This window comes from Danio rerio, chromosome 4 (genome assembly GCF_052040795.2).
Source record: "Danio rerio strain M-AB ecotype USA chromosome 4, GRCz13ab, whole genome shotgun sequence".
Classification (NCBI taxonomy): domain Eukaryota; kingdom Metazoa; phylum Chordata; class Actinopteri; order Cypriniformes; family Danionidae; genus Danio; species Danio rerio.
The window spans coordinates 78,864,352-78,879,993 of NC_141024.2; the positions used below are offsets into that span (position 1 = coordinate 78,864,352).

At 36.3% G+C, this 15,642-nt stretch overlaps 3 protein-coding genes and 2 long non-coding RNA genes across 20 annotated transcripts in view; 2 read left to right on the top strand and 3 right to left on the bottom strand.

Annotated features, from left to right (window-relative positions):
- Window positions 1-1,232, bottom strand: part of LOC137489462 (uncharacterized) — a 50,674-nt gene extending 49,442 nt beyond the window's left edge. The window contains exon 1 of the mRNA XM_087248745.1: window positions 1,147-1,232. The gene's annotated coding sequence lies outside the window, so the exon portion shown is untranslated. The remainder of the gene's footprint in view (window positions 1-1,146) is intronic.
- The window catches only part of LOC137489462 (uncharacterized), a 243,166-nt gene that overhangs the window by 200,049 nt on the left and 27,475 nt on the right, over window positions 1-15,642 (bottom strand). For 6 of the 13 annotated variants that reach the window (XM_087248736.1, XM_087248734.1, XM_087248737.1 and 3 more), the window contains one exon: window positions 10,278-15,114. The exons of 1 other annotated variant lie outside the window; for it this stretch is intronic. In XM_087248736.1, the coding sequence (XP_087104862.1) occupies window positions 13,796-15,114 (1,319 nt within the window). In that variant the 3' untranslated portion in view covers window positions 10,278-13,795. Of the gene's footprint in view, window positions 1-123; window positions 185-10,277; window positions 15,115-15,642 lie in introns of those variants that run through there. 6 more of the 13 variants (XM_087248741.1, XM_087248743.1, XM_087248742.1 and 3 more) reach the window with 3 other exon arrangements.
- LOC137489621 (uncharacterized) overlaps window positions 1-15,642 on the top strand; it is a 403,605-nt gene that overhangs the window by 32,847 nt on the left and 355,116 nt on the right. The window lies entirely within an intron of this gene.
- Window positions 2,491-6,232, top strand: LOC148682945 (uncharacterized). The gene is made up of 3 exons (XR_015943172.1): window positions 2,491-2,745; window positions 5,493-5,566; window positions 5,678-6,232. It is a non-coding gene; the product is annotated as an uncharacterized LOC148682945 (long non-coding RNA).
- On the bottom strand, window positions 5,561-8,607 carry LOC147845073 (uncharacterized). 2 transcript variants are annotated; one of them, XR_015483730.1, is made up of 3 exons: window positions 7,605-8,607; window positions 6,935-6,975; window positions 5,561-6,056 (listed from the first exon to the last, which is right to left on the bottom strand). It is a non-coding gene; the product is annotated as an uncharacterized LOC147845073 (long non-coding RNA). The 2 variants fall into 2 exon arrangements; XR_015483731.1 differs by having other exon boundaries at window positions 5,561-6,090; window positions 7,605-7,859.

Here is a 15,642-nt window from a genome sequence, read left to right on the forward strand (position 1 = left end):
AATAGTACTTAGTTGTATAAAATGTTAAAATAATATTGTCAACAAGGTACATAATTTAGCACTGAATGAAAAAAAAAAACTTTATCAATCGCTTTATATAAGGGTAAAAGCTTTAAAACAAACCTTTCTCCAGTTAAATCACGGCGCGGGAGCGGCGCATGCTTATGACGTCACACACCACGCCAAAATAAAAGTCTTTTTTTGCCACTTACTGTTGCAGTCATGACTTATTGGCATTTCTCCCTCCACTTTCTGACATACACAGACACACTTATTTGGAGTTAATCAAATCCTCTACTCTATACATTTTAAGACAATTTTAAAAAACGTGTTTAATCACTAAGTTGAAGTGTTTAAAGCAAAAAATCTCAACGTTCTAAAATGTATAACAAATAATCTGATGGGTGTTTTAAGCTGAAACTTTACAGACGTAAAAGACTTATCTTAAATTATGAAAGGGAGGTAAAATAGGTGCCCTTCAAATAAAAACTATTCATTACTACTACATGTTTTAACTAGTCATTCCTCATAATATATATTTTTTCTCTGCGTTTGGACACTTTATCCTGTAAAAATTAACAAAGCAAGAAAAATGTCCTGGTTAAAATAAATAAAACAATGAACAGACACAAAATAACTTCTTTTCAACACTTGCTTCAACAGTTTCTTTATATGAGAGTGATTAACAAAAATAAATCAGGTAAGTGCGAGCAAGAAACAATAGCCACAAATAAGCTGATTAAAACTAGTAACATTATTCTATTTCTTATATATAGTGATGTATATTTAGAATAGAATGACATTATGCAATTTTAAAAATTAAACCTTCATTAAAACACTTATTATACACTTTACTGTTGCTTTATTTAAACTTTAACAAATGTTGTTAATTATTTTGTTTTATTTATTTAATTGTCTGCTTACAGCAACGTTGTAGCACTCTTTTGCACAAGACAAGAATTTCTTCTCGGGGACAAATAAAGTTTATCCTATCTTATTCAAACAATAGACCTTATTGTGAGTAAAATACTACTTTATTTGTATAAAGGTTAAAATATTGTAAACAGCAGGTACATCTAGCATTAAATGAACAACCTGAAATTTTAATAAGTCGGTTTACATCGGTGTAAAAGCTTTAAAACAAACCTTTCTCCAGTTGAATCCCAGTGCGGGAGCGGCGCAGCTATATGACCACGCCAAAATAAAAGTCTTTTTTTTTGTTTAGCTTATCCCCCTACTTACTCTTTGTCATGAATTATTGATACATTTTCCACTTTATACTTTATCTGCTTTCTGTTTTGTATTTGTAAGACCATCAATCTTTATGTTAATTGAAAAAAAAGCATTTACCCCCCAGATCTTCACCTTCAGGTAGGTTGATAGGAGGTTGCATTTTCTTTAAATGATTGCATTTCTTTATCCATAGCTTTAACTCATTCACTTGCATTCAACTGATGTTACCACCTCTTTCTATGTTTGAATGGGGAAACATCAAATTCTTCAAAACTGCCTGCCAGGTTCCAACCTATATATGTAATAGGTTGAAACTTAACTAGGTTAACTTGGGTTGAAACTGGGCTACAGTCCATTTGTCAGGATAAAAACAATATTCATAACCAAATAAACAAACAAACAAAAAACTAAATAAAAAGTTGTAAAGAACCTTTTAAAAATGACTGAAGAACTTTAATACAACGTTGAACAGTGCATCCACGCATGTTTAGATTTTACTTTTTATAATGTTAGCATTCAGATATTATTTGAGTGTAAATTCAGAATGTGCAACTCACCTTTTCAGTCTTCAATAAAGAAGTGGGATGAGAAATGGCCTCAGTGGGCTTTTCTATGAAGGTATTTTTGGTGCAAAACTCCCAAGCAGCTGTAAAAGTGTCATTTGTAGTTGTAAAAAATAGCCACACATGTGTATCAGTAAATTTGTACTCGCAGAGCAAATTTGCAAATGCGTATCAGTAAATTTGTACTCGCAGAGCAAATTTGCAAATGTGTAGGTATTTTTTGTCTCCAACAAACACAACGCAACATTTACACCTGCACAAATTCTTCAGTACAGGTGCACAAATCCCATCGGACGAATCACAAATGCAGAAACTCATCCGCTCATGTTCTTTGCTACTATTGTTGCAGTGAATATGGTGCAAAACACATTCACACACCTGCATCCAGAAATGTGAAGTCACAGACAAAACTTGCACATCTGTAGATTAGAATGTGTATCCGCACAAAGAGAGCTGAACGTGTGTAGAATGTTTGATTATTTTTTTTCTAAGCACGAACACAAATATGTTCCTGCAACTGCTCAAATCTGCCGCTACGAGTCTCAAGCGCTGTTTTTCACTTGCAAATCTACATTTCGCTCTCTCGCTCTTCTGCACCAAAAATCACTGTGACATTTGGTGCAAAAGTTACTTGTGTATCTGCCAACCAAAACGTGGGCTCTCAGAGAAATTCAGCCAATAGGGGATGGGGCGTGACGTCACCGCTCTAGCGCTGCGGAGGCTGAACGTCGAAACCGAAACCCCCTTTGCGAGATTCGCTGCATCTATACCTGATTTGCGTTCAAAATGCCTGCTTCATTATTTCATAGTAGGAGCAAACATGCCTTAAGAAAATAAGTAGGTTTGAAACTTTAGTAACCATAAAAAGTACGCCAGGTGGATGCCTTTCTACTCCAGGAAGCCGCAGCCTACGGCCTGAAGGAGGAAGAGGACGCGGTCAGTTTGAAATGTGAGTATTAAACCAAAGATAATTCGTTGTGTTAAACTCGTATTTGTTGAGCAACTGTACAGTGCACTGTAGAATTGCTGAGGGTGTAAAGAGGCTTTAAATTATAGTCTATTTTATTTCGCTGTAAATGTTGACTGTGTAATGTTACGGTCTCCAATCAGCACATATAAAGTAACGTTTCAAAGGTAAAAAAGATTATTATCAAATGTCTGACAGAAAAATGTGAAGTATTGCAGATCACAAGACTAAACAGACATCTGAGTGAGTGATGTATTTGTGCTGATGTAGAATCTGCTGTCAATTGACTGTTGCCAATACTGTTTAAATTAGATACATGTATTCTTACTAAAAGAGAATAAAGGGTCATTTGTTTAATCTGTGCATCAGTATATAGTTGATCACTTGAGGATTTGTGACCGCGTGAGCTTCAAAAAAACACGTTTTGGCAAGCCAGACTCATTTACAATCTTGATTAAAATATTAGATAAATATTAATTAAATATTAAATTAAATATTAGATTTAAATATAAAAAATATTAGTTTTAATAATTTTAATCAATTCAGGCTGCAAAAGATGAAAGAGAAAGTAATTCAGCATAGAGCGCAGATTTCTGTGCGCATCACGCGTCTGAACGCGCATTACCAAATGCACCTCCCTTTAATATCAGTTCATGCAGTCGTATTTCATACAATAGAAAGTCTTAAAGAACACAAACAGTTAAACAGCACTGTGAGATAATCAGGAGATGTATTGGGCCCGCTTAAACATTATAGCATTTTTCTCACGGAAAGAGCAAATATTAATTAGTCTGTTAATGACGCACAGAAACGGACAGATCACAGGCAGTTTCAGTAGTAAAGTTCGTGCAAAGTGCAACATACACAATTCAAACACCAGTGCAAAGCACTTTGTTGCAGTTTGTGTCAAAAACATCAATATTTTATATAGACACATATCCACACATAATCTTGCTTTCGCTTTGCTCTCTCTAAATGCGCGCTCTTCTCTTGACGCGCGCTGCTGTGTGTACCTCATCTGTAAATTTGGAGATGTTAGTAACTGAACTCATTTCAATATCACTGACTCGATTTATTAGATACGAAAGCCGTGTAACGTGCTATCGATTGACGTGTTCTCTTTTTTCCCCTTTAAATCTCTCAAATTATCATATGTGATCTCTCTGTTATTGGACTTTTTAACTGATAAGGGAAAAACGTCAAAATCATACACAAGATATCTTAAACTGTTACTGTTCACTGCTGTGCTCAACAATAGTGCAATACAATATTAAAAATTCAGAATTCAATAATGAATAGAATAAATCTTGATAATTCAAGATGTTTCAGGGAGCAGGTCGACGCACACAGAGCGCCATGATAAAGCACATGAAACGCCATGTGTGTGTTTATTAAAACATGTTATATGCGAAATAAATTAGATTTTTTTTGATAGGCTATAAATGATACTGTATTAGCTATCACTAATAAGTAGGCTAATATGCAAAGAAAATCTGCTATTCAAAAATTTGTTTGTTAGTTATAAAAAAATATTAATGTCCATATTGGCTCTGGTGCATTAAATAATAATAATAACATTAAGATTTTTTTTTTAAATGACAAATTATAGAAAATAGTATGGAATGTTGAAGTTCTTTAAAGGTATCATCTCAAGGTTGTAAATTCCAACACTAAAGTTAAAACATATTTAATTTTTATAATTCAGCTTTTGCTGTACAAATGATTAAATGTTTTAGGGAATAAAAAGTTTTATATTGTTTGTCAACTCTGTCATGGATGACTTTAGTAATGTTTAGAAATAATAATAAATCATAGCAAGAAAAATCGTAATGTGTAGTTACTAAATTTAAACTGAATTGACAGTAATTTAGTTTTACAACTTTTTAGCAAAACCTTTTACTTGCTATAACTGCAAAGATCACGATACTAATGAAATCAGGCTTAAAATATTTTTTTATTTGTAAAATATGTGATTAATGAAATATTCAGTTTTCCTTTTGTAATTGTGATAATAATAGCATTGACAGTTTACAGTTTAAACATTTAAAATTAAAATATTGGTGAATTTTTCTTTAAAGAAAAGCAAAATAAATTATTTTTGCATGATGGAAATATGTACTGGCTAATTTGTAAATCAAGAAATCGTGATTTTTGGTAATGTGATCTTTGAAAATGATGAACACATTTTATAAATAAATAATCAAAAATGTAACAATGTAATGTAACAATTTTTTTTAAAAGCTGAAAAAAGGATGGCTTTGGTCACTAAATGTACCTGCAACTACAGAATCACCCATATAGTTCATGGAGAGCAACATGTTTTTCTGGAGTTTTCTTGCAAAACTTGGAAACATCACGTAAGCAAGCAAACACTGACATAAATATAATCTGCAGTACAAATACTAGTTTTAAAATAAAAGTTAGTTTGCTTTATCAGAATGACAGAGAATACTATAAATTATTTTATTATATATATATATATATATATATATATAATTTGTTTATTTTTTTAATTTGCCCACCCTAAAGTTCCAAGCTGGAGCCGGGCCTGATGACAGAGGTGATTTATTCTAGTCTCTATGTTACAGGGAGGCTTTTATTGAGTACAGTACAGAAAATAAAAAAACATATTTTACATTTGCTATTTATTATTATTATTAGTTATTGTATTTTCAAACAGTGATTACATCAGCTTTCTGATTAATGTTGTGTGTGTGCTTTTTCTGCAGATCTGTTGTGATAGAGCTGGACCTGTAGACAAGGGAACTAACACATTTGAGGAAAAAAGAATCCAAAATAAGAGGTAGGATAATTTTATTACTAGCACTACAGAAATCAAATGACACATTGTACAGTAAAATGACATTGTTTTTTGAATGTTTTTTATGTTTTGTTTGATCTGAAATATCTGCAGATTGGTGTGTGTGGTGAGGGTAAAGAAGTCCACATGCAGCAGCATCTTGGAAATGCTGTAATGCAGGGGTGCCCAAACTCAGTTCTGGACAGCTGGTGTCCTGCAGAGTTTAGAGTCAACTTCAACTAAACTCTGCAAGACAGCAGCAGTTCTAGACTGAGTTTAGCCACTCCTGTTCTCCTGTAGTGAACTGAACGAGACCCTGCATCAGTCCACATGCCCTTGTGTCCTCATCTGGACCAGATGTTGCTGTGGTCTCTTCATCATCCGTATCTCGGGCATGGACTGCCATGCATCACCGTCCTGTTTCAGTCTGACTGCAGCAATGAGGGATGTGATGATGGCGAAGTCCCTCTGATCATCTGAAGAACTGGCCCAGCTGTGTGGAGATACAGCAAAACATGGGCTTCTGTCTGTAATACATCACTGTTAGAATAAAGCTTGGTTTCATGTGTTGGTGACTTGTATTTATTTGTCATGATTACTCATATTCATTCTTTTAATAATATAATTATGTTTCTGTTTGTTTTCAATAAATAATGATAATACTTTCAATATTGTATGCATTTCCATTGTTTAACAGAAATGTAAGAAAATAAGATGCATTGTCTAGTGACTACTAGTAGATTTACTTAGTTAATTGTCCACATTTATCATTACTAGCAATACATTCTTGGTAAAAATGTTAAGTAAACATACATTTTTTGGAGTGTAAAATGAATCATAAAACATGGTAGCGTTAGTTATTAAGGTAAAGATGGTTTATATTTGCAATTAAACATTTTAATGGTCCCTATATTGTTTACCATGGTACTTTAAATATTTGGTCTGAATGACTTCAAAACAACATTAGAACTAATATTTATTTGACTGTGGACAGTGCTGTATTTTGATAGTCATTGGCTGCTAATATGATTTCCCTATATAGAATTTGAAAATCTTTTTCTGAAATTAAATTTTTAAGAAGAAAGTCAGAATGTGCAACTATAAAAGCAACTTCACCTCAATGCATTGGATGCACCCTGGTCTGCCATTTTTCTAAAATAAATATAGCTTATGAATTAAATAGTTTAATCATATTATGTGATAAGACTAAATAGCAAACATGACATTAGGGCAAGCAAGCCAAGTTACCTTTCGTAAAACAAGAATTGTTATCCTAGGTATGAATACTGATCACTAACATAGTTATATTTAAACTAACATCAAACTGTACAACTATAAGTGGTTTTAAAAAATGAAGCAATGAAAACGTACCTTAATTGTATTGCTGCTTTCAGGATGTCATCGATTCAGCTCTGCAGAAAAAGCACACACACACCAGTAATCAGAAAGCTAATGTAAACACTGTTTGAAAATACAATAACTAATAATAAATAGCAAATGTAAAATATGTTTTTGTAGTTTCTGTACTGTACTCAATAAAAGCCTCCCTGTAACATAAAGACTAGAATAAATCACCTCTGATTCACATGCTCAAATAACATGTTGGTGTAGTTGCTGATGTAACACAAACCTTACTCAAGTGATCAACTATATACTGATGCACAGATTAAACAAATGACCCTTTATTCTCTTTTAGTAAGAATACATGTATCTAATTTAAACAGTATTGGCAACAGTCAATTGACAGCAGATTCTACATCAGCACAAATACATCACTCACTCAGATGTCTGTTTAGTCTTGTGATCTGCAATACTTCACATTTTTCTGTCAGACATTTGATAATTATCTTTTTTACCTTTGAAACGTTACTTTATATGTGCTGATTGGAGACCGTAACATTACACAGTCAACATTTACAGCGAAATAAAATAGACTATAATTTAAAGCCTCTTTACACCCTCAGCAATTCTACAGTGCACTGTACAGTTGCTCAACAAATACGAGTTTAACACAACGAATTATCTTTGGTTTAATACTCACATTTCAAACTGACCGCGTCCTCTTCCTCCTTCAGGCCGTAGGCTGCGGCTTCCTGGAGTAGAAAGGCATCCACCTGGCGTACTTTTTATGGTTACTAAAGTTTCAAACCTACTTATTTTCTTAAGGCATGTTTGCTCCTACTATGAAATAATGAAGCAGGCATTTTGAACGCAAATCAGGTATAGATGCAGCGAATCTCGCAAAGGGGGTTTCGGTTTCGACGTTCAGCCTCCGCAGCGCTAGAGCGGTGACGTCACGCCCCATCCCCTATTGGCTGAATTTCTCTGAGAGCCCACGTTTTGGTTGGCAGATACACAAGTAACTTTTGCACCAAATGTCACAGTGATTTTTGGTGCAGAAGAGCGAGAGAGCGAAATGTAGATTTGCAAGTGAAAAACAGCGCTTGAGACTCGTAGCGGCAGATTTGAGCAGTTGCAGGAACATATTTGTGTTCGTGCTTAGAAAAAAAATAATCAAACATTCTACACACGTTCAGCTCTCTTTGTGCGGATACACATTCTAATCTACAGATGTGCAAGTTTTGTCTGTGACTTCACATTTCTGGATGCAGGTGTGTGAATGTGTTTTGCACCATATTCACTGCAACAATAGTAGCAAAGAACATGAGCGGATGAGTTTCTGCATTTGTGATTCGTCCGATGGGATTTGTGCACCTGTACTGAAGAATTTGTGCAGGTGTAAATGTTGCGTTGTGTTTGTTGGAGACAAAAAATACCTACACATTTGCAAATTTGCTCTGCGAGTACAAATTTACTGATACGCATTTGCAAATTTGCTCTGCGAGTACAAATTTACTGATACACATGTGTGGCTATTTTTTACAACTACAAATGACACTTTTACAGCTGCTTGGGAGTTTTGCACCAAAAATACCTTCATACTTTTCTTTGTAGGTTGTTGTTGGTAATAATCCCAATGTAGGAATCAACAATCATAGTTTGTCATACAAAGTTGTTCTCTTTACTTAGCAAAATAAGCCAATGACGTTTCTGTTAGGAACCCAGAATATATAGAAACAACCCTGCTGAGCTACTGGATCTGGAATGTGATTGGATAAGACTCAATTGACCCCCATTAATGCTGGTATAAAGATGCAAATGAGCAGTGGGGAGCAGTGAAGACTCAAGACACATACAGTGGGGGATGGAAAGTTCAGCAGCTTTACAAACCAGTCTTACAGAGAAATAATGATGTATTAGGAAAATAAGTTGACTTTAGCCATCTTCATTTGATTTGTTGCTGTTGTTTTATAGGACTATTGATGGAAGCTTATTTTTTAGTTTTGGCTGCTGCATTTTGTAGTTAATGCTGATACACTTATGTTGAGGTATTTTGATTTGAAACACATTTCAATTTATTTTTTCCCAAGCCTGGTTATAAAGTAATGTAAGAGTCGTGTGTTGTTTTTGTAGAAGCTTCCCAGGCCCCGTTTACACTAGTGCGTTTTAGTTTTAAAACGGCGTTTTAGAATGAAAACGATCCACGTCCACACTCGCGTTTTACCCAGCGTTTCTGAACAGCTCTCCGTCCACACCAAAACGCTGAAAACGCACATCACGTGACCACACACTCACTCTCTGGCAAGCGCTGCAGCCCATCTACCCAGATGAGAGCTGTGCTAGTCAGACTTCTCATCAAGCATCTCCCGCTGGATCTAATCTCACTACATTTATTAAACGGGATATTTCATTCGTCTTGTTGTCTTTATCTAACGACATATTCCCTGACTTTGGTCATTGGAATCTATTACTTGTTCTCAGGTAACGTGTTTTGGCTAAGCGCAAAGATAAGTTAATGATTAATGTAACCACGTAGCCTACATTCTGTATATTGACTGATCGCTTGCCTTTATTTCCGATAATGTATAAACTTATTGTATGTTATACTTTTATAATGATGTGAATGAAGTTATAAAGTACACTGTTCCCTTTGAAGATTTACCCGTGTCCTAGATATAGTCTGCTTTTCCATATCAAACTGAGAAGAAGAGACTGCAGCCTTGATCAAACTTGCGAAGTCTGAACTTACACGGAGAGAATGCAGGACTGAACTGTGCGTGTTAGGCTACATAATATTCAGGAAAAGCCCCAATCAGAGAGGCGAACGTCTGCAGCCCCGCCTACGTTTTCAGATGTCTCCGTTTTCCATCATCCACAATGAGACGGAGCAGCAGCGTTTCAGAATGAAAACGGCCTCTCCAGCGTTTTCGAAACGCTCCGTTTTCGGCGTTAGAGAACTCCGGCGTAGTGTGGACGGTTGGCGTAACCATAGCAAAACTTGTGCGTTTTCAAACTAAAACGCATTAGTGTAAACGGGGCCTAAGTCAGAAACCATAATGCTTGACTGAAAAACAGTGGCCACCTCCAGTTTGGCGGAGAGTCCTTACCCCAAATGGAGTTTAAGTATCTGTCATGAGCCATGAGGAATGGAATATGAGATTAAAAGACGGATCTGTGCAGCGGCAGCAGTAATGCAGTTGATGTAATTGTCTGTTGTGGTGAAGGAGCTGAGACGAAAGGTAATCTAAGTACTTACTCACACCTATGGTCATAACTGAAAGGACAAGATCTCGGATACAACCGGACACATTTTACAAAGTGTTATGACCTGCTTGTTTGAGTCGCAGCATAAAAGAGAGATGAGCCAACAAAATAACCTGAATGCAAATGATTTATTATAAAATGTAACTCATAGAACAATCAATCAAAGCAACCAAAACATGTCTAGGGATACTAATGAAAATAAAGAACTTAGGATATAATCACAACAACATTTTAACTACATGATATAAGTAATGCAAAACAAAACCATAATGTGAAAGAGTCAATGAGATGGCAGGTCTTGACATGAGGACTCCTGAGTAGCCACAGGTCCTGAGGTAGCTAGCACAACAACTTTTATATAGCCATTGATGAGCAATGCAGGCATCCAATCACGATTTACCACATACTCCAATCTGGATTTCTCATTCAGGGAGTCAAACAGAGAACATCATCCAAAACAACACTAGCTACATGAATACACTGGAGAGTGGAGTAGACGAGATTTCAAGCTACAGAGGTGCTGTTTGCCAAATGTTTATGAAACTGTTCTTCTCTCAGCCGCCATCAATGTGTTTACATAAATGCAAGGAGCGCGACACATTTACAATTACAATCCCCATCTACTGCAGTGTAGGAGTGTTGGAAAACAGTATACCTATTATACTGTATTATACTGTTATTTATAGCTTATTCAAACATTATTCAGACATGAAACATCCTGTGCACATGAGAAAAATGTTTTGCTGCATTCATGTCATGTGTGCAACTTTTTGTCCATGTGTTTCTTAAGCTGGGCCAAATGAGCAAAACTCTGTAGACACTGATCAGATCTGTACGGTTTCTCTCCAGTGTGAATCCTCTTTTGTGTTTTGAGATGCATTAACTGATTGAACCTCTTGTCACAGTTTGAACACTTGTACGATCTCTCCAGTGTGAATCGTCTGGTGCAGTTTTTGGAGCTGTAATAAAAGTCTTCTCACACTCAAAGCACATATACTCTTTCACACCAGTGTGGATCTTCATGTGTTCATTAAGGTTTGGTGATTGGTTAAAACTCTTCCCACACTGAGTAGATGTGAATGGTTTCCCTCCAGTGTGGGTCTTCATGTGTTTAATAAAGGTCTGAGGAGCTGCCGAAACTCATCCCACATCGAAGCTGCGGTCACACTAGAATTTGAGCATGCAAAATTCTGTTGTACAGCGCTGTGAAAAGGAGCCGGATTAAACAAGATGATCAGACATTTAAAAAGCGAGCGATTGGTCTATATTTTACTAACTGTCCAGAGTAGGGCTGTAACGATACACGATATAAAATCGAAATCGTGACACTCAGATCTACGATCCTGTGTCACGGTGTGATAAGGGAGAATCGCGACACACCCCGTGATACCTTGCCAATAACGTCACGCGTGCCAGCAAAAGTTGAGCTAATTAACACTTTTTTTCGTTCGACATTACAAGCACTGCTCCGTTTAAGCCCTCGCAATATTTAGCCGGAAGAGCTCGCACGGAGCTCTTAGTAAGGGACTGTCTGAATGTGTCAGGAATATCAAAAACAAAACCAACTTAACCCCGCTTGACAACCGACAACGCCAGAAACATTGCCAATGCTGTCAAAGCGGCTGGATTTTCAGCGCATATACGATGATTTGCTCACACTGTTAATGTGGCTGCGCAGAGAGGGATGGGCGTTCACCAGATGTCAGGTAACTGCGCAAACTTTTCTGTATCCGTGCTGTGCGATTTCTGTTTGAACCTTTGAGAGTGCTGACTGACAGGTGCGCGATGTGTGAGGTCAGAAAACACGACGAAGCTTTCAGTTAAGATGAACACAGTTTCTATAGTTATACTTTATTTAGAGATAAAGGTATATGGCTCTGCATACAATCACTCTATCTTGCTGGAGTTTTAAGCAGTTTCGCTTTACTTCAGGACGCATTAACGCCGCTCTGAAGGTCTAATCGCTGTTTTAAGTTATCCAGAGCTGTATGAATGTACAAATCTTGAATATCACAATAGTATTAAATATTACTATTGTAACAACACAGACAGCAACACTTTTGCACAATCGATACCCAGCTGATTCAGTCGTTTCATAAGAGGACCGCGCCTCTTCTTTTTTCCTTGTCAACAAAGGCAGTGAGGTGCGCCTCGTTTTCGCCCCTTGTTTAACTGCAAGGCATACTTAATTTGCGGGACCATAACGTGTATCCCGTGCCTACAGACGCATTTGCCAAAGAAGCAAAATGGAAGAAGAATATTGCTGTTTGATACAGACCTGTTGATGCTTAACCAGCACTGATGTTGACCTGGATCTGCATAATAAACGCAACAAATAGGCTTTACTTTTTATTTTCAGCTTTTAAAGCATGTACGCAGATTAATGCAATATCATATTTAAACAACAAAACTGTTTACAAAAAGTCAACATATGAGCGCATTGTTGCTGTCTTTTCATCATGCAGCGCGCGCACTTGAACCGCGAGGGAGAGAGAGGAAAGCATAGGCTATATCAGGACATAATCTTTAAAATAATGATTTCTATTAAAATGTAAAAGGTTTTGTGATTATAATAATAACAGCGGAGCTTTAAATAAATGCATATTTTCCGTAAAGCGGGCAATTTGAGGAAGTCTGCGATTTTTATTTGACGGAAGAAAAAAACATATGATTGGAAAAAAAAGCCTATGCCGGTTATTAAAAAGAATCAGTCAGTATTGTCGTTTTGTAATATAAATTAATTATTTAAGTGAAAATAATTTAGGGCAGTCCTATTTATTTTATTTAGATTATTCTGCTCTTCTGTGCTAAACACTGCAGGTGCGTGGAAATGCTCTGTTGTTCTGTTCCGCTATTAATATTCTAACATATAAAAATAAATCAGTATTTTAAAATGCAATATTTAATGTGTCAGACAAAAAATAGACACGTCAATTTGTTTAATATAAAATTAACAGTAATCTGACCAGTTAACCGGTAATAACCGATTAATGTTGTCGGTTAGCAAAATTAACAAAATGAGCATCCCTAGTAGCTATTTAATTTACTTTTTCTATGTAAGAGAACTTGATTGAAAAAGAATTTTCAACATGCTTGAACCATCTACACAATGGAGTTTAGTTCTGTTTGGTTTTTCAACAGTATTTTGTTACAAAGAAAACAGAAGTGATATAGCTTTGGCTATTTATTTATTTTATATATGGCTATTTATATTGATAATAATTTGCATAGTTAATATTGTTCTTTGATGTTTAGTTTATAAAGATTTTTCAAATGTTATTTAATAAAAAATAGTTTTAAAAATCTTTTTTTGCCCACCCCACACGAAAAAAAAAAAAAAAAAATCGTGATACGAACCGAATCGTGGGTCAAAAATCGTGATACGAACCGAATCGTGGGTTTGGTGTATCGTTACAGCCCTAGTCCAGAGAGGTCATGTTTTGATCTTCGATAGGTCTCACACAGTCAAGTTATGCAATTTTGCAGGTCAGAATTCACCAAGCTTGAACTCTGCAAGGCAATGAACTGCGAAACTTGAGGCACGAACTTGCATTTCCGGTCTGATGCATTCACGTGCGTCTGAATGGAAGTCTATGGCGAGAAAAGTCCAGTGTGACCACAGGATCCTCATGTGTCTACTAAGGGAGAATGAGCAGTAAAAACGCTTCCTACACTGAGTGCATTTGAATGGTTTTTCTTCATGTGTTGATTAAGGTGTGATGAGCGGGTAAAACTCTTCCCACACCGAGTGCATGTGAATGGTCTATCATCAGTGTGGATCCTCATGTGGTAATTAAGGGATGATGATAGGCTGAAACTCTTCCCACACTGAGTGCATGCGAATGGTTTCTCTCCAGTGTGGATCCTCATGTGTTGATTAAGGTGTGATGATTGGATGAAACTTCTGCCACACTGACTGCATGTGAATGGTTTCTCTCCAGTGTGGATCCTCATGTGTAGATTAAGGTATGATGACCGGATAAAACTCTTCCCACACTGAGTGCATGTGAATGGTCTCTCTTCAGTGTGGATCCTCATGTGGTAATTAAGGGATGTTGATAGGCTGAAACTCTTCCCACACTGAGTGCATGCGAATGGTTTCTCTCCAGTGTGGATCCTCATGTGTTGATTAAGGAAGAATGAGCGGTAAAAACTCTTCCCACACTGAGTGCATGTGAATGGTTTTTCTCCAGTGTGGATCCTCACGTGTTGATTAAGAGATGATGATTGGCTGAAACTCTTCCCACACTGAGTGCAAGTAAATGGTTTCTCTCCAGTGTGGATCATCATGTGTTGATTAAGGTGTGATGAGCAGTTAAAACTCTTCCCACACTGAGTGCATGCAAATGGTTTCTCTCCAGTGTGGATCCTCATGTGTCGATTAAGGGAGAATGAGCAGTAAAAACTCTTCCTACACTGAGTGCATGTGAATGGTTTCTCTCCAGTGTGGATCATCATGTGTTGATTAAGGTGTGATGAGCAGTTAAAACTCTTCCCACACTGAGTGCATGCAAATGGTTTCTCTCCAGTGTGGATCCTCATGTGTCGATTAAGGTGTGATGAGCAGTCAAAACTCTTCCCACACTGAGTGCATGTGAATGGTTTCTCTCCAGTGTGGATCATCATGTGTTGATTAAGGTGTGATGAGCGGTTAAAACTCTTCCCACACTGAGTGCATGTGAATGGTTTCTCTCCAGTGTGGATCATCATGTGTTGATTAAGGTGTGATGAGCGGTTGAAACTCTTCCCACACTGAGTGCATGTGAATGGTTTCTCTCCAGTGTGGATCATCATGTGAATCTTAAGTTTGCTTTTGTTTGCCAAACTCTTTCCACACTGAGTACAGGTGAAACGATTCTTGTTTCTCCTTTTCAAAAAAATATTTTTTTCCTCAGTTTTGACATGATGTTTCTCCTCTTTACTCCCCTCATTCTCTTTAATGCGGTCTGAAAGAAAGAAATAAAACATTAGTTTTTTATTAAGTCTTAGAAACTCTCATCAAAAGCTGAAAAGTGAAAAGACATCACACACCTTTTCACGTACGTTTTTACAGATGTCCACATTGCAGGGCAGAAAGCAATGAGATGTATTCTTTGGCAAGTTTAGTAAATACCCAAGTGTCCACTTAATGGATGTGTGTGGTAGTGTTGGAGGAGATTTGGGATAAGGGTGGCATGTATATATATATATATATATATATATATATATATATATATATATATATATATATATATATATATATATATATATATATATATTCTGTAGTGTTTGAATTTATCTTTCAACAGGAAACAATAATATAACTTGTCATAAAATAACCCAAACTGCTCATGCATAGTAGAATCTTTATCTACTAGGTTCTGCAATATCTTGATTATATCTGGTTCTTTGTGTTGCTCTTCCCAGATTTCTGCAATGGTGATGGGAAATACTAGTTCTTTTATAGCTGAATACACGACAACCAGGTAAGGGAT